The sequence below is a fragment of the Thalassophryne amazonica genome, chromosome 14 (assembly GCF_902500255.1).
Source record: "Thalassophryne amazonica chromosome 14, fThaAma1.1, whole genome shotgun sequence".
Taxonomy (NCBI): domain Eukaryota; kingdom Metazoa; phylum Chordata; class Actinopteri; order Batrachoidiformes; family Batrachoididae; genus Thalassophryne; species Thalassophryne amazonica.
This window is the reverse complement of record NC_047116.1, coordinates 41,378,411-41,404,685: the sequence shown is the minus strand read 5'-3', so window position 1 is coordinate 41,404,685 and position 26,275 is coordinate 41,378,411. Positions and strand designations below refer to the sequence as shown.

General features: G+C 39.0%; 1 protein-coding gene across 1 annotated transcript; it reads left to right on the top strand.

Annotated features, from left to right (window-relative positions):
* Positions 1-897: 897 nt before the first annotated feature.
* heg1 (heart development protein with EGF-like domains 1) lies at positions 898-24,487 on the top strand. The gene is made up of 14 exons (XM_034186218.1): positions 898-1,322; positions 9,130-10,147; positions 12,537-13,033; positions 13,119-13,232; positions 15,425-15,547; positions 16,088-16,191; positions 16,285-16,340; positions 17,782-17,942; positions 18,472-18,606; positions 21,980-22,022; positions 22,130-22,167; positions 22,288-22,375; positions 23,256-23,433; positions 23,629-24,487. The coding sequence occupies exons 1-14, from the start codon at positions 1,079-1,081 to the stop codon at positions 23,770-23,772; spliced, it is 2,943 nt and encodes a 980-aa protein (XP_034042109.1). The 5' UTR covers positions 898-1,078; the 3' UTR covers positions 23,773-24,487.
* Positions 24,488-26,275: the final 1,788 nt, after the last annotated feature.

Here is a 26,275-nt window from a genome sequence, read left to right as displayed (position 1 = left end):
TTCAGGACAACTCTGTGAATGTCCTTGAGTGGCCCAGACCTGAATCTGACTGAACATCTCTGGAGAGATCTGAAAATGGCTGTGCACCAATGTACCAAGCTTGTGGCATCATATTCAAGAAGACTTGATGCTGTAATGGTTGCCAAAGGTACATCAACAAAGTATTTAATAAATTTGCAAAAATTAATTTAAAATTAATTTACTCCATTTTGGAATAAGGTTGTAACATAATAAAATGTGGAAAAAGTGAAGCACTGTGAATACTTTCTAGATGCACTGTACCCTGTTTTACCTTAATGGCGTTGATTCACAACACCATTAACGCCATTGTCTTATTTTTTTGTTGTGGGTCATGTTTGGGTCATTAATCAGAGCATATTTATGTGAGTTTGCCAGTGTGGATTGGCTCTCATGACAAGTGTGGGTGTTTTTATTTTTTTCTAAACAACCCCGACCTCCACATCACTAACCTTTACTCTATGGTTGGTTGATTGGATGCCAAACCAGTGACCTAAGGCAATAATTGGATATCTTTGATTCAAGTTCTCTTCAGAAGATCCTTGGGTACTAGTGGAATGACCTCATGTAAAACAACCCGTTAGTTAGGAGGACTGGGAAGAGTATCACTTAGTATCAGCTCTTCAGGACATGTGGCACGTTTCTGTGGGATTGATCAGCAGGTGCCTCAGATGCTCAGCTTGACTCACCCAAAAACTGGTGTGTGTGTGTTTTGACTTATTTGAAGACGTTTTCTAGGGTAGTTAGGGCTTAAAACCTTTCATAGCTCTATGTGATCATAACATAAAAGGTGTATGATATATGCCCCCTTTAAGCTCCCTGAGTAACGGGACAGAGTGGGCCTTGTTGCGGAGGAGGAGGAGCCCGGGCTTCGCTGTGATAACACTCCTCTGTCGGCTCTTATCTTCCCTTCCCCGCCGTCGGCTAAAGCGGATCATCTCCGGACCATTGAGAGATTTTCATGTGTTTTATTCCGAAGTTTTGCTCTTCCCATGCGGTCCTCAGGAGTCTCTCCGGCCTCCTTTCGCTCTGAACTCCACCGAATCTGTCGGCGACAATCATGGAAACGTGGTTTTTGAATCATGTCCTCGGTTTGTCTCTGTCGGTCCTCCTGCTGGGTGGACCAGGACCCCTCTGGGCACAGACCCCAAATATCACCAGCAGGGACCAGCTAAGGACGGAATATTTTTCTACACAACCTTCCAGCGGTGTGTTTGGCTTTTCAGCCTCCACACACACTTTACCTCCGCGGACAAACGTCCCGCACACACACGGCGCCCCGAGTCGGACTGCTGCCAACTTAGGTAAGTCTGAAGCCTGGTGGGGCTTTGTTTGAGGCCCCCGGTGGCCCCTCAATACACCATTTTCACCTCCAAAACAAGTGCATTTATCTTAAAATCAGTCTTGGATTTAAGTTTCCAAGGCACCTCGTGAAACATCTTAAGTGGGGCTTTAAAAAAAACTTATTTATCTCTTGTTTTGGCAAGGTTAGCCTTTCTTTCAATATTGTATGGAATCACATTCCTGCCAGAAAAACAAGTTGGGTATAAAAAAAAAACGAAAGTTCTGACAGCTCATATATTATGAAGTAAATTGCTGTATTTTCCTAAATATAAGTCAAGGGTTTTTATTATTATTATTATTATTATTATTAGTTTGGGAGGCTCCGTGACTTATACTCGACTTATATACTGAAAAATCACACATTCCTTATTAATAACTAGAGCTTGTGGCAAAATTTTATTTTACCGGCATTAATTCTGTTGTCCCTGAATTGATGGTAAACATCCAACAGGTGGAAATATTGCTCCATTTCAAGAACCTTAGCACACAGCCATGACTAATTTGTTGCTCATAGTAGTACAACCCCAATTCCAATGAAGTTGGGACATTGTGCAAAATGTAAATAAAAACAATACAATGATTTGCAAATCCTCTTCAACCTATATTCAATTGAATACACCACAAAGACAATATATTTAATGTTCAAACTGATAAACGTTTTTGTGTAAATATTTGCTCATTTTGAAATGGATGCTGGGACAGTGGTATGTTTACCACTGTGTTACATCACCTTTCCTTCTAACAACACTCAAGAAGCGCTTGTGAACTGAGGACACTAACTGTCGAAGCTTTGTATTTGGATTTCTTTCCCATGCTTGATGTACGACTTCAGTTGTTCAACAGTCCGGGGTCTCTGTTGTCGTATTTTGCGCTTCATAATGCGCCACACATTTTCAATGGGTGACAGGTCTGGACTGCAGGCAGGCCAGTCTAATACCTGCACTCTTTTACTACAAAGCCGCGCTGTTGTAACGTGCAGAATGTGGCTTGGCACTGTCTTGCTGAAATAAGCAGGGGCGTCACTGAAAAAGACGTTGCTTGGATGGCAGCATGTGTTGCTCCAAAACCTGGATGTACCTTTCAGCATTGATGGTGCCAGCAGAGATGTGTACGTTGCCCATGCCATGGGCACTAACACCCCCCCATACCATCACAGATGCTAGCTTTTGAACTTTGCGCTGGTAACAGTCTGGATGGTCTTTTTCCTCTTTTGTCCGGAGGACATGATGTCCATGATTTCCAAAAACAATTTGAAATGTGGACTCATCAGACGACAGCACACTTTTCTACTTTGCGTCTGTCCATTTCAAATGAGCTCGGGCCCAGAGAAGGCGGCGGAGTTTCTGGATGTTGTTGATGTATGGCTGTTGCTTTGCATGGTAGAGTTTTAATTTGCACTTGTAGATGTAGTGACAAACTGTGTTAACTAACAATGGTTTTCTGTAGTGTTTCTGAGCCCACGCGGTAAGATCCTTTACACGATGTCGGTTTTTAATGCAGTGCCGCCTGAGGGATCGAACGTCATGGGCATTCAGTGTTGGATTTTGGCTTTGCCGCTTACATGTAGGAAGTTCTCCAGATTCTCTGAATCTTCTGATTATATTATGGACTGTAGATGATGGAATCCCTAAATTCCTTGCAATTAAACATGGAGAAACATTGTTCTTAAACTGTTTGACTATTTTTTTACGCAGTTGTTCACAAAGTGGTGATCCTCACCCCATCTTTGCTTGTGAACGGCTGAGCTTTTTGGGGATGCTCCTTTTATATCCAATCATGACACTCACCTGTTTCCAAACAAGTGTTCTTTGAGCATTCATCAACTTTCCCAGTCTTTTGTTGCCCCGTTCCAACTTTTTGAAATGTGTTGCAGGAATCCATTTAAAATGACCAAATATTTGCACAAAAACAATAAAGTTTACCAATTTGAACATTAAATACCTTGTCTTTGTGGTGTATTCAATTGAATATAGGTTGAAGAGGATTTGCAAATCATTGTATTCTGTTTTTATTTACATTTTACACAACGTCAAAACTTCATTGGAATTGGGGTTGTAAGTCTAGTACAACATTTTCAAGGGGAGATAAGTGGACTTTTTTTCTTTTTTTTTTAGTGTCACGGTTGTCAGTGATGTATAAACATACCTGAGAGGCTTTTCAGTACAGTTGTTAGCCAACTTCTTAATTCAACTATTTCATCAAAAAACATTTATTGCCTCTGTGTTGAGCAGAGGCTTTTGCAAGATTAGTTCCAGATAATTAGTATATGTCAATTGTACACAGACTTATTACGGATGCATGCTTATTTTCCTTATTAACACTGCTTCACACACATGGGAGTCATTAATCAGAAGTCAAAACCTGTAGATTATTTACCCTCAGTGGCAGTTGATTGCTTATCTCTGTCTTACTATGGAAGATCTGGCCATATACAGTGCAATATCAAATTTTAAGATCATATTTTCTATTATAAGACACACCTTTTTCTGAATTATCAGCTCTTTAAAACTAGAATTGTATGCATTCTTGTACTGTATTTTTATTTATTACTGCAAGTTTTTTTGTTGTTGTTGTTGTTTTGTTTTTTGTTTTTTTAGTGCTTTGATTCCGAGGGGAAGTTCTATATAAATAGTGTATATAATCATGATTAACAGAACATGTGATTTTTTTTTGGTATATACCAGAGTATAAGCTGTAGGATCTCTCAAACTCATTAAAAGACCTGAAGATATTAAGCTGATTTTTGGAAGTCACTCAAAACCAGTTTGTCAAAGTTTTATAGTTTATACCAGACCCATTTGCAACCAGATCTAAAACAGCTAATACCTGGTTTACAACATATTTAAAGCACATTTAACTAGTCTGCATTTAAAATACTAGTGATTAGACTCTGTTAAAGTTAAATAATTTCACGTCATCATTTATTTTCTACTATTTAGGTCGACACATTATATCATGTCTGAAGCTTTTTTTTTTACAGTTTGGACATTCTGACATCCATGTTGCAGAACAATTTAAAACCAATAAACCAGTTGATTTCATAAAATAAAAACAAAAAAGAATGAAAATCACATTTGAGAGTTCACAACAAATTCATGAAAGTAGGAAATTAACTGTCAATCTGTAATTGATTGATTGTTTCTGATTAGGTGCCTTTCCCATTGTTTAACTTTTATCGACAGAAAATATGTTTACCTTCACCAATGTTTCAATTAGATTAACATACAGTATTTTTGTTACAGCCTTTTATCATACCTCATAAAATTTGTCCAACCAGTAGTGAAGACTGAGGATTATAATCTTTATAAACCGAGTCCAGTGAGTAGTTGAATCACTGTTGTATATTTATTTATTGTATTTCAATACACACACCAAGAGAAGCAGACTAAATATAGGGTGACTTCAATGTAACCCCAAATTATACAGAAGCACCTAACAATTAACAAATGGGAAATACGTAGCTTGTGTTGACACTAGATATTGTGGCTGTCAAAAGAGGCCACAATGCTTCCACATGAATGCAACCCTAACAAACAGCAAAACACCTGCATCAATTCTACAACAGGTAGTTGCATCAAAAAACATTTTAGAGATTGAGAAAACGCTTACAGAGAACACAACTATAACATAAAGCACAATCATCAGTTTTAAATCTGAGCACTGTTAAAATACCCGTATAGCAGGTTCATATAACACTGCAGGTTTTCAGAAGGTTAACGTCATTAAAGAATAATTGTTACATTTTCTCAGTATCATATAAACCCGGGAGCAGTGCTAACTTTAACACTTTGTGAGTTGAATTAACACTTAGGATTATGTGTAGGCCTCATTCTGAGGATGCTATAATGGGTATTATTACTTGTATAGGTTGTATGTTCTTACATATCCTGGGACTGGGATGATACAATAATCTCTTAATATGATGGGTGCTATGACACTTGGGTGCTGATTATCGTATTTTCCAGAGTATAAGTTGCTGGGCTTTTTTTTAACTAGTTTGGGGGGTCCTGCAACTTATACTCTGGTGTGACTTATATACCCAAAATAAATAAATAAATAAAAATTATACATTTGATATTAATAATAATAACTGTAATGACTGTTGACTTTAACAGGAATCAAAGCAATAAACAAAATAAACTCTAATAATAAGAGAATAAATGGTCATAATAAAAAGTACACAACAGCCACAATGCACAAAAGTCCCAAATTGAACTCATAATACAGAAAAAAGATGTGACTTACACTCCAGTGCAACTTGTACTCCAGAAAATACAGTAAATATATATAGTGATTCTTAAGAAGTGCAATTCTCAACGTCTTGCATTTCGGTATCACTGGTCAACAACAACAAAAAACAAAACAAAAAAATTCTTGCATGGACTTTGACATCTGATTATTTTGGAGTGCTGAATCTGAATCTGAGCCCAGATTTCCTCTATCACATCATGTTTTGTTGCAGTCGGCATGTTCCTTACTGATGGATTACGCAACAATTGCTCATTCACTCATGAGTTTGACGCCACTAATAATGCACAAAAGCAGCTTCAAAAGCGTAGTTTTTAAATCTGGTTCATGAAATGTGAACAAGAGCTGTATTATGTACTGTATGGTGCCAAAGAGGTGTGCGAGACTGTAACTTTTTACAAGAAATATGTTTTCATATCTCAAAAATGTCATATGATTGTCAAAAACTAACACCAGATTCGAGTTCAGCGCCCCCAAATGACCCAAATTCCAAATTGTGTTGACCATTGTTATATTTGGGATTCTGGTGTTTCTCTGGCTTTTTTGCAATAGAGTTGATCACAACAGTTCTACTGGAATAGTTCCTTGCTTAAAGCCACATTCCAAATTATCCAACTTCCTCATGTCACCTAGATTTTACTTTCTGATCCAGGTTTTCAGTGTCTGATCTTCTCAGAATTTTAAGCACCCAGTCTCGGCAATGGTTGCCAATTTTGGCCTGTTGGGAACACAATCTGCTCACTTCTGCTTGTGGTGTTTTTTAAAATCTAAATGAATAAGATCATCACAGATTTTCTGGAGAACAGCAGATGTGAGAAGAACACACAGTCAGAATGTGTATTAACACCTTAGAGACAAACAACAGAAGATCAGGGAGGGTCCGTCACTTGTTGCCAACACCACGTTCCAGTCTGAGTTTGGTTACCCGGACTGGATCCAAAGAGGACAAATGAAATAATGAGCGAGGCACATGCAGAGGAAGTGAGAGGGAAAATAGAGTCCGGTGGCCCAGTTCCCCTATAGATAGCTTCCTAGTGTCCAGGCTGTTCTGCAGTTGAACTCTCCCCTCTTTTGATTTTTGGACGTTGGCTGTGTTTTTCTGCCGGGATGCCATCCAGCACCATCCCTCATCCTCAGAGTGTTTTTGTTACTGTCACGGCCTGCTGGCCACCATCCAGATAACAGGCTGTCAGACAGGACAGCTTTAGGGCTGGGGTGAGAAAACCCACCACAATTTAATATGCCGTACCCATTAAACGTGTCATTTAAAAATCGGAGCTGCTTTTAAAGTTTGCATGTCCCTTCTGATAGGAATTTTGCACAGTTTATGTGAATTTACTTAACATTATTTTTCCAAGCTCATGAAGTTGAATACATGATCAGACCCCCCATGAAACTTTTCTGCCTGTCTCTCGTGCTCGCTCAGCATTAGGAAGGAAATGACTGATTTGCAACAGACTGCCAAGGCTGTATTTATAGTCTTATGCCTTTGTTAAATGAGCTGAGCCAACCTGCTAGTTGTTCTCCACCCAAAAATCACTGCTTCTTCTGACAATATCTTCTTCCATTGTGCTGTCTTTGCAGGCCAGCCTAATCTGTTTTGCACCCTCTGGTGGCCACCTATTATATGGACGTTAAAACAACAATATTTAGGAAGCTGAGATGACTAAATGTATGCGTTTGAAGAAGTATTTATGAAATCAGCTGGATCACAAGTACTATTTTTGAAATCTCCAAGCAGAAGAAGTAGAAGTAAGTCCTACATAGGCCCTTGGGCCTGATGCTAACTGTGCTTATCTCAGGATTCTGTACTGTTGAGCAGATAAGAATCCACAACTACCCACTTGATGGGACACCAGTTCAACAGCAGCGTAGACTGAGATGATTCAGTTGAAGCATCTTGTCCAAGGACACAAATACCGTATCTGTCTGAAAAGGGGGATGGGCGGATGCAAAAGTACCCAGCAATATTACGTTTGTGGAAATGCCCATGCCTTACAAGCTAATTTATAGGCCTGTCTGTCTTTATTTTATTTTGCATGAAAAATTATACTGTCATGTCCCAAAATACTAGGTTCACTGGTCCTTACCCATACTTGTCAGATCCCAGAATTTTAGATCTGAATATGCAGTAGGTTTTACAGCATTATTTAGGGAAATTTAAAATAGGGATTTTGCAATACCACCTTTTCCATCTCCGATATGATACCAGTACTTGAACCTTCACTACAATACCAATCCCATAGCCTTTTCCCTGTCTTAAAACAACAAATCTGATCATAAACACATTTGCCCACCCGTATGTTCTTTGCTAGCAAAGCCATGTAACAAAACAGAACCTGGGACAGATATTCTACTATACCCTAATGGAAAATATACATAGAGCACAACATGATTCAGATGAGTGATTAGATTGGATTTTGTTAATTATTTTTTAAAATTCCAATATCTGATCCAGTCATTCTTGTCAGTATCAGACGAATACTGATCAAAAATATGGGATCGGTGCGTCCCTAATTTAAAACCTGTTTACTGTTTGTTATCATTAGTTTTATAGTTGGTTATATTTTTGAGCTCGCTTCCAAAATGTAGTTTGTTATTTTTGGCTTGTTCCTTCCATTTGAAGAATGCACAAACTCAGAGCTGTCAAATATCTCTACCTGTGTACGGTTACTCACTAACTTATCACTGTTATTAGTGGAGGTCTTGTTTGTTATTACAAAGATACACAAAGATTGCTTTAACTCTATTAATGCCTGGAAGGTGGTGTGGTATTACTGAAGAGCAAAGTCTCTTCTTTTGGGATTGTTTCCATAAGTATGGTTGGTTGTGGAGGTGGGCCAGGGGGTTGCGGTGGATGTGGTAACAGTGGTCAGATCTGGGAATATGCACTTAAACTGTGTGTTACTGCATCCACCACACTGCGGACACGCCCCGAATCCTTGGTGGCAATCACCCAGGCAGACAGCCGGTCCTTTTCCAGCCAACCTCCTGAAAGGAACCATCTGTTTGCTGCAGTCAGGTGAAACATGGGCGTCTCCTTGGCGTGTTCCAGTTGCTGGCTGTCCCCAGCACTGGCTGCTGCCTTATTTTGAAGTGGTGACTTATCGTGCTTGACACCAGGATCAGATAATGCATTTACACACTCGCTGCCAAACTAGAGTTCACATTTGATGTCTCATTTGGGGCAGATCACACCTGTTTTGGATGATCTGAACTGGCATCCACCCAACTAAAGTTTTATGAAAAGGGGCAAAAGACAAAAAGTCAACATTGTATATTGATTGTCGTATATTGTTCACTATTATCTTGCCTGATTCTAGAGTTTCTACAACACAACTTCTTGGAAAACAAATGCATAATTCTAATGCAGTACTAGTATACCTCTTTCCCCAGGAACATTTTCAGTAGTAAAAAACAAACCCAGAATTTTTTGACTTGCTCATTGTGGATTTTATTTTGTTTTTCAACCTGAACCATCATCCATTTTTAATGATATGTTTGTTATATTTTCCGTAGACACTGAGCAGACACAAACCCTTGCACAATCGAGGAGTTGGTCCGCCACAGAAGAGGTCGAAAATCCACGTACGGATCCCCTCACCTTCATGCCATTAGTAGCAACCACAGAGGCCAGCAGCAGCAGCACCAACTGGGAGGACCTTCCCAACCCAGAACAGGTGTCGGATGTCTTCCCTGCTCTGGTAGCCAGGTCCTGGACAGTGACTGATGAGGCCAGACTACCCCGACACAGACCAAATTCAACCATGCCACATCAGGATACCACAGACTTATTGTCCTCTTCTGTGTCTGACAGTACCTACGCTTCCACCACTATCAGCCGAGCTGGTGAGAGGACCCTGCTGTCTGTCACGTCCTCTTCCAGCAACAGGACGTTCTCTGTGCTTAAAGAGGAGTCCACTTCTCATCAGCCCCCCTCTACCTCTGGTATCCCGGCAAGAAGTACAGAAACTGAGGAGTATACTGACAGCGCACTGTCCACCAGAGCTGACGCCGAAAACACAACTGCACAGCATCTCTCCCAAACCATCAAGGAGATGTTCTCAGAGACCCAGACCTCAGACGTGTCCTCAGGGACCCAGACTTTGACCGCACAGACTAATGTGACCCAGAATCACCACAGTTCTACACCAGAGATGACCTCGATCTCATCACCACCTTTCAGAGTAACACAGCCCAGTACTGAACAGTCAGAGGTGCCTGTACGGTCCACGCCACCTGTCACCTCACTTGTTGGCGATATTACAAACACCTCAGAGACAGTCCGAGGTTCAGACTCTAATTTTTGGACGTCCATTGAATCGTCTTCTGAAGTATACAGCTCAACTACCCAAAGCCAGGAGAACACGAGAGGGGTTTCATCCCAGACCAGAGAGAATACCACAGACTTAGGCCTCATCACAGCGCCCCCTACTGCCAACAATACATCATCTGACTTGAATGACACTCAGACAGACATGCCGATGTTATCTACTGAAACATTCTTCACCACACCACCCATTACTGTAACACAAAGGTATTTTTTAAATTTTTAATACAAATTTTGGATTGAGTTATGGAGACAGTATACTTAAGTAGTCTTAGCAGATGCCCCTAGAAACTATTACCTACTTTATTTTGAAACACATTTAATTGGAAATTATGTTTTCTGCAACAAAATAGGCAAAAATGTTTTGGTAACAGAAGAAGAAACATTCACTTGGAAAGAACAAACTGAGTAGATCTCCAAACCTTGAGATTGTTCATTGTCTCTACCAGGGCTGCCACGATTAGTCGACTAGTCACAATTACGTTGACTATCAAAATCGTTGGTGACTAATTTAATAATTGGCGTCATCGTTTAGTTTTTAAAGCTTTGTTTTTCTCTCAAAACTGCCGCTGTACATTCCGCTGCCTTTCTGTCCTTGACACACATGCGTAGTAGTAGTAATCGGGGTCAGCCGTGATGTCACCGGAAAATTTATGCCCAAACAATATCATGGGAAGTTGGCAACAGAGCTCAAATATTTGGGAGCATTTTAATCAAATTAAAGAGAAAGACGTGCAGTGCAAAATCTGCAAGGCAGAACTTGCCTTCCACGGCAGTACAACAGCGATGCAGGAGCATCTGAGAAGGAAACATATTGTGGCTGTTGGTGAAGAGGGACAGTCGTCTTGGTAAGCTAATTGCCTAGTTAGCCGCTAACATTAACGTCTATAGTGAGCTACTTACTTATTATATGAGAACTTGACTACATCCGGGTCTTTCGTAACCTAGCAAGCAGCATACAGCCCGAGCGTGTTTTCATCAGGAAATACGAATTCTCGCCTTCGGATTCGCCAGGAGTGACGTGCACCCACCCTCACTAATATTGATTGCTGTAAATGTTAACATTAACAAAGACAATTTAATTACCCTTAGCACGCATATGTTATGTATTTGCTGTAACATTATAACAGCGATGTCATGTTGGAATAGGAAACGAGATAACGCTAATGTTTTATAACGCTATGTTACAGTGCTAAAAAAATATGATCTTCTTCAATGGATGATTTTGTTACCAAGCCAACAACATGCACACCTCAGCAAGCAAATATCCTGACTGAAGCAGTCTTGAACGTGTTGGTGACTGGGTTAGACCCCTGTCCATGGTTGGCGATCAAGGTTTCAAAGAGCTCATCAAGTAGTTCAACCCAGAATACCATGATAACTACCAATTAGGCCAATCTCACTTCACCACAATGGTGGAAAAGAATTATGATACAACTTTGGAGAAGGTCAGTCTCTCTCTCTCTCTCTCTCCCTCTCAGTTTGCTTTATTGGCATGAATGTAAAATAAATAGTTATTAAATGATAGAATAAACAATAGCAACACTCAAAGACAAATAACAGCTGCATGCTGGTGTGATAAGCTGCAATTTACCTATGATGCAAGATTAGTCAACTAATCGCAAAAGTAATCGGTGACTAGCCAATTATCAAAATAATCGTTTGTGGCAGCCCTAGTCTACACCGCTACATGTGGTTACGTGAAGCCACTGAGCAGCCATCTTACTGCTCCCTTCATGCTGTATGAGAATGCTGGAAGTACTACTCCTTGTGACCTGTTCACATAAATGATGTGCAAACCTGATGTTCACCTTGTAAAAATATTCAGTGAATAACTCTCTTTTACCAAGTCAAGTTTGAAGCTTATTAACGTAAGCGTCCGTATACAGTGTGCACTATAACCGTTCATGCCAAAGAGTTTAGACAGTCAACTTCATCACATCTTGAACTTTGAACATAAGCATATAATTAACAAGTCATTATTCCGCTTGTAAAAATATTTGTTGGAAATTGACATAAAAGTTTACAAATTCTATGTTCCTTCTGTTAAGAAGATGCACACAAAACGTTTGATCACTGTCACATGACCTGTGTTGTTAAACAATTACACATTAATGTGAAAATACTAGGGGTGGAACAACACATCACAATCGTATTGCGGGGCTTGTATCAAATCGTGTCCATTTGTGAAATTGAGTATCATGCTACCATGAAAGTCAACTCCTGCATGAAAAAAAATAATCAGTTTATAAAATATACAATATGAAACAGATAAAGTCAAGGAGTACAATTTATACTCCAGAATAATTTGTTTTTTTTTTTTTAAGTTAGACATCCACCACATATTGCTTTATACATAATTGGTGTGAACAGCTATGTAATTATGTATGTGATATGTAGCGTTTTTAAAGGTTTCTGGGAAATTTAATCCAGATCAGATGCTCTGGTGCCCCCTGCTGGCACTTATACATACACTAATACAGTGTATTAGCGTTTGCTCAGGACATCTTAAGTTTGCATTTGAATTTTTTGGTTTCACTTCATAATCGGTATAATGTAATAAATTACTGTATTGATTTTTTATTTAATTTGTCAGATCACAGATAACAGAAGACAAAACTTCAAAGGAAATGGTCTCGACTGTATCTATGCTTACGTCCACTCCCACGCCGTCTCTACCGGTGACTTCTTCCTCCCAGCCTGGCAGCACCAGCAGCAACACCACACCCAACTTACCCACCCAAACCACAATCCCAAACATAACTCCATCCACTGCAGCGTTCACACCAAGCCTGCAGACCTCTGCAGCTGCTCACACTCAGCACTTTACCCCAAGTCAAACTCAGGCTTCCACAGCTTGGGCAGCGGCGATCCCGACAAACGTTGCCACTCTGCAGCCTGAAACCAGCACGGGGTCTCTGACAATCACCACAGCATGCGACACCACCACCACGACCTACAGATCAACTGCCACCACTGGGCGCATCATGGCCCCTCAGACAACAAGGAAACAGACCGCCAGGGCAACCACAGAGCCGGTGGTGACAACAGCACCCCCTGAAATCCAACCCACCATTCAGTCACCGCCAATCAGTAAAATTTACACTCAATTTTCAGATCACTTTTTACCTTTTATAAAATCTGAACATCATCTCTAGTTTTATTTTCGGAACCCCAGGAAATCCCTGTGTGTCAAACCCGTGTATGAACGGAGGGATGTGTGTGAGCTATGAAGGCCATCAGTTCACCTGCCGCTGTCAACAGGCCTGGACGGGACCGACCTGCAGTCTGGGTGAGCATCTACTTCCTCACCACCTGACATAAAATAATCACTTTTCTACATGAACTCTACAGACGTACAGTACTACACAAAAGTTTTAGGTATTCTACACTCTTGATAAAAATTTAGTTTTAAAATTTTTGTTGTTGTTGTTGTTATATTTTTAATTTTGTTGACCAGATCTTTGATTTGGTATTTTTTTTTAAAACTACATTATAGGTGTCAACAACATTTTTGCACAATACTGTTCTTACTTGTCTTAAAAAGAACTATTATTGTAAAAAAAAAAGAAAAAGGAATTGTTGCCATTTTAGCCCAGTTTTTGCCCAGTGTATATTTTTTCTATTGTTAGAAAAATTTATCTCGACCTTTTAAGAACACTCATCACAGTCCCCTTGACGATTGCTCACAATTCAGCAACAAAAAAACCCTTTCTCTTTCATTAAAAGGCTAAACATTTACAACTCTCCAAAAGAATGCATGTAATTATCGTAAATGATCTTGTGTTATTGCTGAAAAATGTTTTTATAAGCTGAAAAGTACAGAAGCAAATTGCATTCACTTGGGTTAAAAAAAAAAGAAGCAATTTTAATTAAGAAAAAACAGGTGCTGCCATCTACTGGTGAAAATTAATAAAGCAGGTGTGTTTTGTCATTTAAAGTTACGCCAAGCATTTTAAGTAACAACAAATATTAAAAGAAGAAAAGTAATAACACAACCTAATGCAAGAAGAATTCTGCATGCAATTGTCCAGGGTGTCACATCACCTTTAAGATAAAAATTGGGTTGATAATTTAATATTATTTATGTAGCTGTTCTCTTTGATGCCTATGCCTTGTTTGGTTACTAACAATTTATTCTTGTTAACATTTGGCCTGTAACAAGCAAAGAATTTAGTTATATAGTGACAGTTATTTGCATTGATTTTTGTATCCAATAAATATATTTCTCCAAAATTTTAGATGTTGAAAACAAATTTATGCAACAGTGAACACGGATTTGTATTTATTTTTGCTTTGAATATATCGAGTTACTTTTTGGACTTGAATGAAAAATACATGCAGTGCTGTCTAAAAGTTTTAGGCAAATGCAGAGTTATAATAAAAGTGTTTGATGCCCCCACCCCCTTTTTTGGCATGTCAACACAAAATCAGTTCCAACAGAGGTAAATATGTCAGTTATATTTATATATAATAATTATTACTATTATTTCTTTGTAAGTGTACTGGCCAGAAGAATACCACACAAATAGTTGCAAATGATGATGCAATGTTAAAATGAAAGTAAAACACAATTCCTCATACTTTAACTCACGTTTTTCTTAAAGAAGTTTTTGAGGTCCTTACTTACTAGGCTTATATTCTGGTGTGACTTATATATGAAAAAATATATATCACATGTAAATAGAACCCAGTTTTCATGTTGATTATCATTAAAGTTCAAATTCACCACACATTTAATTTATTTATGAATATTTATCAGGTTTTCATACTTTATGTTTTTTTTTATGATGCATTAAATCTGCCTAAAACATTTGCACAGTACTGTATGTTGTGTCAAACCAATCATAATATTGAAATAAAATATAAAGATTTTAAAGCAAAGTAAGTTTAGATTTTAAACAGTTTTCATAATTGGCTTGGAAAGCTATTATTTAGTTGTGTTATATTAAAGGGGATGAATGTTTTTGTGTTTTATATGATTTAATTTAGAATATGTTGAAGAGATTTGTTTTCACTTCGACATTAAGGAGAAGAATCTTTTTTTTTATATATTTTCTATTACTATTATTTTTTTATTTAGCAGCTGATCTCTCTGTAAGCCTGATCCCGTCAGATCTCAGAAGCTCTCAGGAGCCGCTGGTGTTTCTCCAGGTTACACTGGAGTTGCATCAGGAAGGGCATCCGGCGTAAAACCTGATCCAAATACCAATGCAGATCTGGCTGTATCTGCTGTGGCGACCCCAAACAAAGTGGGAACAGCCGAATGGACAGCAACATTATTTTATTATTTATTAATTACATACAAATGATGCTCCTAAACATTGACATATAACGTAGTTAGTTGTAGTTAGTAAATTTATGTATTTAGGCTTCTTAATAGAATTCAGCAACCAGCACTGAAGAATTCAGTTTTCATGTTCTGGTAGGGAGCGCCTCAGTTTTGTGATATTTGGTAATACTTGCATGTGTTTGTGTATCCAGATGTGGATGAGTGTGAGACGGACCCCTGCCCTCCTGGATCCCGCTGTGTGAACACTCACGGCTCCTTCGGCTGTGAGTGTCCGCTGGGCTTTGACCTGGAAGACGGTCGCACCTGCACCAGAGGTAAGACTCCGAGGGCCCTATCTTGGCAATCTGTAGTGCACGGTCTACAGCACATAATGCAAGTGCAAGTAAGCATTTCCAACACAGCTTTGGTATTTACACCACACAAAGTGAGATGGAGGGCACAGAGGAGCTATAATTTAGTCTTTTAATTAATCACGGGTGTGTTTTGGACGTAACATCAAGCAAAGCAATCACATTAATTTCTGTCATTGCAAAGTGCACAGCGGGCCATTTACGTTCCTGCAACACCTCCTACTGCATCTCTGTCCACCTGATCTCCTCCATAAACAAAGCTCCCCCCCATGGCTCCTGTATCCTATGGGCAGCTCCGTCTTGGTGCTCCCTGCCTGTGATCCTGGGGAAAAAGAAAATCAGTGGAAAAAAATGAGCATGGGGATTGTGCTGGGAAACTAGGAGTGACACATGCACTATGCCAGGTGTAAGATTGGGCTCTTAAACTCAATTATCTCCTGAGTTCCAATTCCCAGTTTCTTCTGTAGTCCTCCTTTGCTAACAGTCGATATTTTACCTCCACAGCAAAGACGTTTCTGGGAACATTCAGTGTTGACAGGATGCCTCGTGACCCTGTGATCTTCAAAAGCTCCACCATGCATGAGATCCAGCGGGAGATCATTCAGCTGGTGAGTGTCATCACTGCATGCACTTGGGTGATTTCTCTAAAAACGTCCACAAAGCCGATGTGGTCGATTCAATCTCTTCCTGTCATTTCTCAGCTCAACGCCTCGTTATCGGTCCTCCGAGGTTACAGCCGCTCAACTCTGAGCAAGAAGTAAGTGCTTGCATTCTCTGTCAGTTATAGTTAACTTGCAAAGTAGTGTGTTTAATTTGACAAAAATTCACTAATCAAATCTAATTTAGCTGCTTAACCCAATGAGATTTAACACATTTGAGCTTAGCATTTACATTTGCCTTTTTAGAGTAAATCCATCACTTTATACGTCTTTTTAAAAACTAACTATGAAATACTACCCACAACGTTGAAAAGAGTCAGTGCTACGACAATGACCTTCACCTTCATCCAAATTATTGACCTCTGGCTGACCTTGCCAGGGCTGTTCTGGAATCCACCTAAGTGTGTGTCACATTTGGTCCAATTCAGTTTGAAAATCAGAATATAACGCAATGCTAAAATACCCTCATACGAGCATTGTGTTCTTTTTTTTGATAGCTGTGTTTGAGTGGAAAGCCAGAAAACCAGCTGAGTTTTCCATCAGGAAGCGCTGTCAGGCAAATTACAGAACGCTATAAAAATGCAACATTCCAATCATTCATCAAAAACTTTAGAGTGTACTGCTCCAGTCGTGATGAACACAAAACACCAACTCAATATTTTTCAAGCATTTAGAAACAGTAAAATGTGCACTGAAAGCAGCTTAATGTCTGGCCGAGGGCGCAGTTCTTGCCAGGTCTGCAGGTCAGGTTGCCAGGTCTGCACTGTTTGAACCAGCCTGTTAGGAGGCAAGCCAGATTGAGCCATTTCATCCTGTTTAAGGACTTTTTTGGATCGTGGCCGATTGTAGTAGAACAGCGCCTTGTGGAATAAGCTGTGTGAGCCGCTCCTCGTCCTTGTTTTGGATGAATAGGCACTTAACGCTCTCAATGCCGACAGCGGAGGTGGGAGCTCATGCTTAGTCATGCGAAATTTTTGCACTACTGACCATGTGCATTGAAAATGTAACAACAGTCCATTCCAGAACCCACATACATATATGCATGCCACATTTGGTGGACATTAGAGTTAAACACTCAGAATCTGGCCTTTGACTCAGTGACCTTGACTCCAATGATTGATCTATGGCAAATTTGATCTTGCCTGGTCAATTCCAGATTGGTACTCTAGGTATTTTATAGATAGGTATTTTATAGATAGGTACTATAGGTATTCTACATAGGTAGAAAAAAAAGAGTTTGACCTTTGACTGCAATGACCTTGACCTTTATCAAAACAAACCCTTTAAGGACAATTCCAGGCTCAACCTTCATCCACTTACCAAGGTTGGTGGATATTGGGACAAAGACCAGGGAGGAGTTGAGGAGCAAACAAATTTTTCAAATGAAACATTTTTCAAGAATTTTTTAAGTGAATAAAAAAATGTAGAAAGCTCTCACACTCACTGAGCGATACGTTTTGACATTTCACAGAAGCGTTTGTACAAAAGACAAGGTTTTGTTGGTGTTGACCTCGATACAGACCTCTGATCTCCCAACAGAGAAGAAGATGGAGTTCGGATCTCTGCAGTCAACATGTTCTCCATCTCCACTGATGTGACAAGCGTGGAGGTCTACAACAGCATCCAGATGTCACTCAACAACTGCAGCGCCTCTTTGCCCCACTGCAGGATGGTGCTGCACCACCGCCTCACTTACCACGGTACATATAAAAGACTTTTTAAACAAGGCTGATGGTATTTCCAAAATTGACCCATAGAAGTCCTGTGTAAACATTAATGTCAATAAAACAGCCACCCGGTCTGATGGCATCCCTCGGTTCATGGGAGCCAATTCAAAATGGCTTGAGGGGAAATAAATCTCATTTCTAAATCTAAATTATACTGATTTGAACCATTGAATTATCTCATCAACATTCTCAACTATGGTCCAGTAATTTTTAAGAGCAGACCTTTGAGATTGTGAGATGCATGTGAAGGACTCATGGAGTCATGAGGTCTATGGATGAAGAACAATAAAGCGAAATAGTGTGAAAGGGCGACAATTTATTGTACAATTAATGATCTCCAGTAATTTTTCACAGGAATAAAGGTGTAAATCTGACCTCTACATTCAGCAGAACATCTCTGCTCTTCTTGTGAATTTTATCTTCTTGAACATATTATTCAGATTGAGAGCCGACTGGCGTTTTGTTCTAATTGTGACTTAGCCTGCTGCACTTTGTGTCCCAGTGGAGAGTCTGTGTGCGGCACAGAAGACGCAGTGTGACACGGAGCGATCCACGTGCACTGACCTCAGCGGGACGGCCTACTGTCATTGTCTCCAAGGATATTACAAACACAACCCCGATGACCTGTCCTGTCTCGGTAAGATGTTCATGTGTGAGCAGCGACCAAAAATACAGTGGCTTGCAAAAGTATTCAGCCCCTTGGTATTTCACGCATTTTAATTTGTTTATGGCATTTCAAATACAAAAAATAAATCAGACTTCTCAATATAAAATTTCTAAATTATCTTCCTTAGACTCAAACTAAGAGAAAATCTCTACAACTTGATATAAATTAATTAAAAATATAAAACCCAAGCTGATGGATTGCATAAGTAATCAGCCCCTTTGGTATAATACCTGTAAATAATCAGTCTAATTGCCAGTTTTCTTCAGACAAGTCAGGGGATAGATACATGTACATTTCTTGGACTTTATTTACATCAGTTATGAAGAAATACAAACAGTATGGCACTCTATGGTAAATCTGACAGTTCTCAAAAACTGAGTGACTGTGCAAGAAGGATAAGAGTGAGGAAAGCCACTAAGACAGCCAGACAACCCAGAAGAAGTTTTAGGCTTCTGTGGCTGTGTTTGGAGAAATTGTGCATAGTGCATGTTTTGCATTTTGTATCGCCAGTTATACAGCTTCATGATGAAGTGGTGTAGAGGAGGGTTTTATTAAAAAGAAGACCTGAAAGTTCAGCAACAATTTTCCAGAATGTACATCTGAGATACAAGCTTAGATTTAATGTTTTGGTGAAAGAAAATCCTCCTCTGTACCACTTCATCGTGAAGATATATAAGTGAGGATACAAAAACAAAACATGCACTATGCACAATTTCTCCAGTCACAGCCATAAAGTTCCAGACATATTCAGTGACTTGGAAATGTTCATGTATCCATCCCCTAACTTGTCTGAAGAAAACTGGCAATAAAACTGATTATTTACAGGTATTATACCAAAGGGGCTGATTACTTATGCAATCCATCAGCTTGGGTTTTATATTTTTAATTAATTTATATCAAGTTGTAGAGATTTTCTCTTAGTTTGAGTCTAAGGAAGATAATTTAGAAATGTTATATTGAGAAGCCTGATTTATTTTTTATATTATAAATGCCATAAACAAATGAAAATGTGTGAAATACCAAGGGGTATGAATACTTTAGCAAGCCACTGTAAAGACAAACATGCAAGAACTCATGACCCAAAAACTCCAATGTCTTACCTAGGGATGGGTATCAAGAACCGGTTCCTTTCGGGTATCATTAAGAAATGATTCAATCCACCGACATCAATAAGCTTTTTGCTTAACGATTCCCTTATCGGTCCTTCAGAGTGGCCGTTGTTTTTGGGGGTGTTTGTCAGGAAAATGATAATTTTTCTACATTGATTACAGACCCTGCAGCTGGTCTGTAATCAACTTTCTGTAGCGCGGCTTTGCTTTGAACCTTGAACCAATCGACGCAGTGATTCACAGATTGAAGCAGTGCTTCGATCTATTGCTTCATTGAGTCATATGTTTCTTTTGCTTTATCTTAATTTTCTCCCACTAAAACCCTAAAGCGCATATGTCTGTGAGTATTATTTACCTTTTTTATGTTAAACCGACCTGTTGTGGTCTTCTGAAACAGTTGATAGATGTATTTTCTAACTTAAAAACAGGACCGATGCTAACGTGTTAGCATGTCTATGGCGTTTTCAATGTTATAGTTAGCATTAAGCTGTTGCAGCTGTCAGCACGTTCGGGTGCACTATAATATTTTTTAAATTTATTTTTGTTTATATATTAATAATAATAGCAACCACAGCAATAATAGTAATAATAACTAATCTAATGATTAGTTATTATATACAATTTTAGAGAAAGAGACAAAAAGAACCTGAATAAAAACACAACAGAAAATATAAAACCAACTAACAATGAACATACATCAGGGGTGGCCAAGTTCGGTCCTCGAGAGCCACCTTCCTGACACTCTTAGTTGTCTCCCTGCTCCAACACACCTGAATCCAACGAAAGGCTCATTAAAAGTCTGTTAACGAGTCTTTCATTGGATTCAGGTGTGTTGGAGCAGGGAGACAACTAAGAGTGTCAGGAAGGTGGCTCTCGAGGACCGAACTTGGCAACCCCTGAAATACATAAATAAATAAATACATACATACAGAAATAAATAAGTGTTTCCTGTGAACACCTAGTGACTCTTACACCTCCATTTCATTCCTGTCTTATTTAAATTTAATGACAGTTTGTTTCGGTCAAACCATATTTTCAATGTGTTAATTTCTTTCCTCCAGAACTATCTGCCAAACTAGAAAACTGCTGCATCCTAGTAAGAGCAGAATACTACTGGAATGCATTTGAATAAGGAAAGTTGTTTTTTTTATTTTTTTTTCTCACCTAAATGGATGCTGCACTCACTGCCTTTTATTGTCTGGAATAGTCCCACATTACATTTCAGAGCTTCTAGAATTCAAACATTTTCGTGCAGGTGGTGTTGGGGGTAATTTGGGGTTTCAGCTTTTTTTGTTTTTCAAAACGTTGATCCCTGAATATATGAAATCGTGAGTCACTTTTGTGCGGATTAAAGTTACTAACTGGGAAAGAAACGAGAATCGTCCTCCATTCTGGTGACACAGCTCCAAACGCTGCGCGGCTCTCTGACGAGTCAAGTTAGAACGAGAGAGTCCAGTCGGAATTAATAACTTCAAAGCGAAACACCGTTTTGTTTATTTTTATTTATGTCCAGAGATCAAGGATACAGTGACCAATTTCATATTTATTTACTTTAAGATTCAATGAAATACATAGAAAACCTATAAAGCCTACATTTAGTACAAAATTCACAAGCGGTATCCACAAGGAATTGGATCAATAAGCAGAATCGATAATGGCATCGATATCGATAAAATCAATACCCATCCCTAGCCTTACCTGAGCTGCACTGAAATTTGCTGGTGACTATTTTAGCACAGATAACCCTTTATTCACCAAGTTCCATGAGAATCCTTTCTGCCTAAAGGTGCACATAGATGCATGACCCCTCCAATGCAGGAAATGGGATTTTCTGAATGACATTGAAAGCATCACAAGAGAGTCACACAGGAGGAAGCTCTCGATTGGAAAGTGACAGGCAATTAAAACACATGATTGACAATCAGCATTTTTAGAAAATTAAGATTTTTGTATAAATTCTATGAATGGTGAGTTTGACATTTGTGGAAAAAAATGTGTCATTAAAGTATGACAACAGATTCAAAGTAAAAGTCTCCATTGGCTCATAATAATACACATAGCACACATAATATTTGATTGAATACTCACATCGATGCATTATTTTGCAGTTGAAAATTTTGTTCCAGATAAAAATTAATTTCTGTGAGAAAGTTAAAATGTAAAAATTAAAGATGTGTTGGATTTTGATTGTTCTGTCGAGATTATTTTTTTCTGATTAAACCCTCTTGTTTTAGAATGTGGAGACGGCTACAAGCTGGAAAACGGCACATGTGTCCAGTAAGTTAAAAAATATTTATTTTAATTTTTGTAATTGGGTTAGTGCTTTTATTCTGGCGTCACAGTTGTCACTATTGTGAATTCGGTTGCCTGTTTCCACTTTTCAGATGCATGTTTGGTTTTGGGGGCTTCAACTGTGGAAATTGTAAGTATTTCTTCAAAAGGAAAAGAAAAAACATTCTGTTTGGTATGTGTCAAATCTACTCAATTTCCTGTTTATGATATATATGACTGTTTTTTTTTTTGTTTTGTTTTTGTATTGCAGTTTACAAGCTGATTGCAGTGGTGGTGTCTCCTGCAGGGGGCGCCCTGCTCCTGATCCTCGTCATCGCTCTTATCGTCACCTGCTGCAAGTGAGGACTCTTAATATTCACGTAAAACATCAGCTAAGATGTTTTAATGACTGATGTTTGTTAGCAAGTCTTATTTGTTTGAACTTATCTAAAAATGATGCAAAAAGGAAGAAGAATTCTAGAAACAAGGAAAAGTGCTTTTTCTTTTTTGTCTTGTTGTCATATACTAATACAGTGGAACCTCAGTTTTAGAACTTAATTGGTTCCTAAATGTTGTTCTTAAACCAAAACCAATTTACCCAAAAGAAACAATGTAAAATGGATTAATCAGTTCTTGGCCCCAAAAAGAACACAGTGTTTTTACCTTTTTAACAGCATTTCATGTATGCAAGGTAGACAAAATACAAAGAATATGCACTGTATCTTATACAAAATACTGTACAGTAATTATAATACAATAGACAATTTAATTTCACCGTACCTGTACAGAAGAGACCATAAGATCATCAGGTAACAACTTCTGAAAGGATCAGACGCCTCTGTTGCAGTGAAACTCTGGTTAGATTTAATGTTGTATGCTAACACCATTAGTACTTTTAGCTGTTGGTAGCGCCACTTAATGTATGATTACTGGACAAAATACACTGCTCATAACTTTTATTGTCCATGGAGAACGGTTAGGAGATGGACTTTCTTGCTTCTTCTTCTTCTTTTGAGTTTTTTGGCAGATTGCAGCCCATCACGGTGCATTACCGCCACCTACTGTGGCAGAGGTGTCCGTGAACCAAGACTGTTCGATACGTGATGCATTTTTTGTTCAAAAAATATGTTCTTAAACCGAGTTGTTCCTAAACCGAGGTTCCACTGTAATAATAACGTTATGCAATTGAGATTGTGTGGAACCTTTCGTGTGCTGGGTTTGAAATGTGATATCTTTTAGGAAAGACAAGAATGACATCAGTAAGATCATCTTTAAGAGTGGAGACCTGCAGATGTCGCCATACGCTGACTTCCCCAAGAATAACCGCATCTCCATGGAGTGGGGCAGGGAGACCATAGAGATGCAAGAGAACGGCAGCACTAAAAACCTTCTGCAGATGACTGACATTTACTACTCTGTAAGTAGACAACAGTGAAATATTAAACAGGCATTTTATAAAGTGAAAGGTGGTTTCAGTGCCTATATACAATACACATGCTATATTTAAAAAGACTGGTGATCTGGCTATTTGAGTACAAAAGTCTGATGTTACTTGTTTAGAAAATTTAAAAAAAGCCCATCTCATTTTCCCTCTGTGTTTTCTTTCTCTCAGCCTGCGTTGCGCAACTCTGACCTGGAGAGAAATGGTCTGTATCCATTTTCAGGTCTGCCAGGCTCCCGGCACTCATGCATCTACCCCGCCCAGTGGAACCCCTCCTTCATCAGTGACGATTCACGAAGGAGAGACTACTTCTAGTTGTCCTGCTCCACGGCATGTCATGGTGATTTTTTTGTCCCAGTGTCACCGCTTCCATTGCAAAAGTTTGAGCCAGAAAGTCCGTTTGAACAGCTGCTCACTGTGTAAATGCACGTGTGGGCAAAAAAAAAAAAAAAGGTTTTCAGTTTGATGACTTCATAAACAAACAAAACACTTTAAGTTTGTGTGCAGACAGTGTGGCTTCTCTACACTACTTCAGGGCTGTGAAAGGGAAAATATTGCAGAATTAAAGGAGAACTCCAGGATTTCGGGACAAAAACCATTTAAAAATTTTACAGTGTTGTCTTAGAATCGGTTTAATCAGCTGTACAGTGTAATGGTACTGGACAAGCTAAAAGCTTATATATATATATATATATATATATATATATAGAGGCCCAGGTTGAAAAATTCCAGAGTTGCCCTTTCAGGTTAGAGGCGAGAGAATGTATTACAAAAATGAGACTCCTCATTAGTATAGAAATACCTGTGTTTGTGTACTTAATATTTAAGTGCACCTGCATGCAGATTATTGTTATTCACTTTACAACACATGTATACTTTACATTTCATCAAATGACTTTCCTAAAACTGACGGTGCGTTGGAGATTGTTGAATATGATTTTTTTTAAAATCAAATTTAAATGCATTTACTTGCATCACCACACAACAAAGTACTGAGTACTGACTGTGTGAAAGGTGCATTGCGAGGGGGAAAAAAAGTTATGTATATTTTGTATCAGAAAGTGCTTGATGTGAATGTAAACTGGTTGTGTTGTGAAGTAAATGGGATGAAGCATGCAGAAACACTGATAATAACGCTTTAGGCACTGAAAGATGGGCACAGAGTGGCATTTTAAAATGCTACTGTGTTCTTAGGAAAATGATTAAGGGGTTTTCATGAGAGGAAAAAAGAACAGATCAGTGATGAGTTTGCACAGGACTTTACTGTGACAAGAGAATGTTTGAATCTTAATTCAAGTTTATTTATTCTCCATTCATGTGGAATGTGGAACAGACCAAAAAAAGTAATGATTTTTTGTGTCAACATTAGGTTCTTGTTAAGGGCCCCTTCACACATAGTGCGAATTTGGTCAATTTGAGCATAAAGTGCGCATGAAGCAGGAATCGTGTGCAAAACATGTAAAATCGTAGCTGCCTCGTACACCTGTTGCTGCAACTATTTACACACACCAGCGGCTGAAAGACAGTGTGCGCTGTGCGAGCTCATCAAACCCTCTCGGGGCAGATGTTGGCCAAATTCCAGCTGACACACACAAATATCTAACACCGCTCACATGGCACTTAGAAAATGTGTGGCCATTTGTACTATTAACACAACAACAGTCAGCAAGCAATCACTGTTGAGCTGGCAGTGAAATTGTCTAAGTGCCCTACAACTGTGAAGTTGGAATGGCGTGCCAGTGTCGCCCCTCCCCCCCGCAACACATGCGTATATGTGGTTTCATTATAAAAATAATTCATAGGCAGTGTTGCCCCCCCACAACACGTGTACAGTAGTGTTCAGAATAATAGTAGTGCTATGTGACTAAAAAGATTAATCCAGGTTTTGATTATATTTCTTATTGTTACATGGGAAACAAGGTACCAGTAGATTCAGTTGATTCTCACAAATCCAACAAGACCAAGCATTCATGATATGCACACTCTTAAGGCTATGAAATTGGGCTATTAGTAAAAAGGGGGTGTTCACAATAATAGTAGTGTGGCATTCAGTCAGTGAGTTCGTCAATTTTGTGGAACAAACAGGTGTGAATCAGGTGTCCCCTATTTAAGGATGAAGCCAGCACCTGTTGAACATGCTTTTCTCTTTGAAAGCCTGAGGAAAATGGGACGTTCAAGACATTGTTCAGAAGAACAGCGTAGTTTCATTAAAAAGTTGATTGGAGAGGGGAAAACTTATACGCAGGTGCAAAACATTATAGACTGTTCATCTACAATGATCTCCAATGCTTTAAAATGGACAAAAAACCAGAGACGCGTGGAAGAAAATGAAAAACAACCATCAAAATGAATAGAAGAATAACCAGAATGGCAAAGGCTCACCCATTGATCAGCTCCAGGATTGACAAAGACAGTCTGGAGTTACCTGTAAGTGCTGTGACAGAAGACGCCGGTGTGAAGCTAATTTATTTGCAAGAATCCCCCGCAAAGTCCCTCTGTTAAATAAAAGACATGTACAGAAGAGAGAACATCAGCTGGCTTAAAGAGAAATGGAGGAATATGTTGTGGACTGATGAGAGTAAAATTGTTCTTTTTGGGTTCAAGGGCCGCAGATAGTTTGTGAGATGACCCCCAAACTCAGAATTCAAGCCACAGTTCACAGTGAAGACAGTGAAGCATGGTGGTGCAAGCATCATGATATGGGCACGTTTCTCCTACTATGGTGTTGGGCCTATATATCGCATACCAGGTATCATGGATCAGTTTGGATATGTCAAAATACTTGAAGAGGTCAAGTTGCCTTATGCTGAAGAGGACA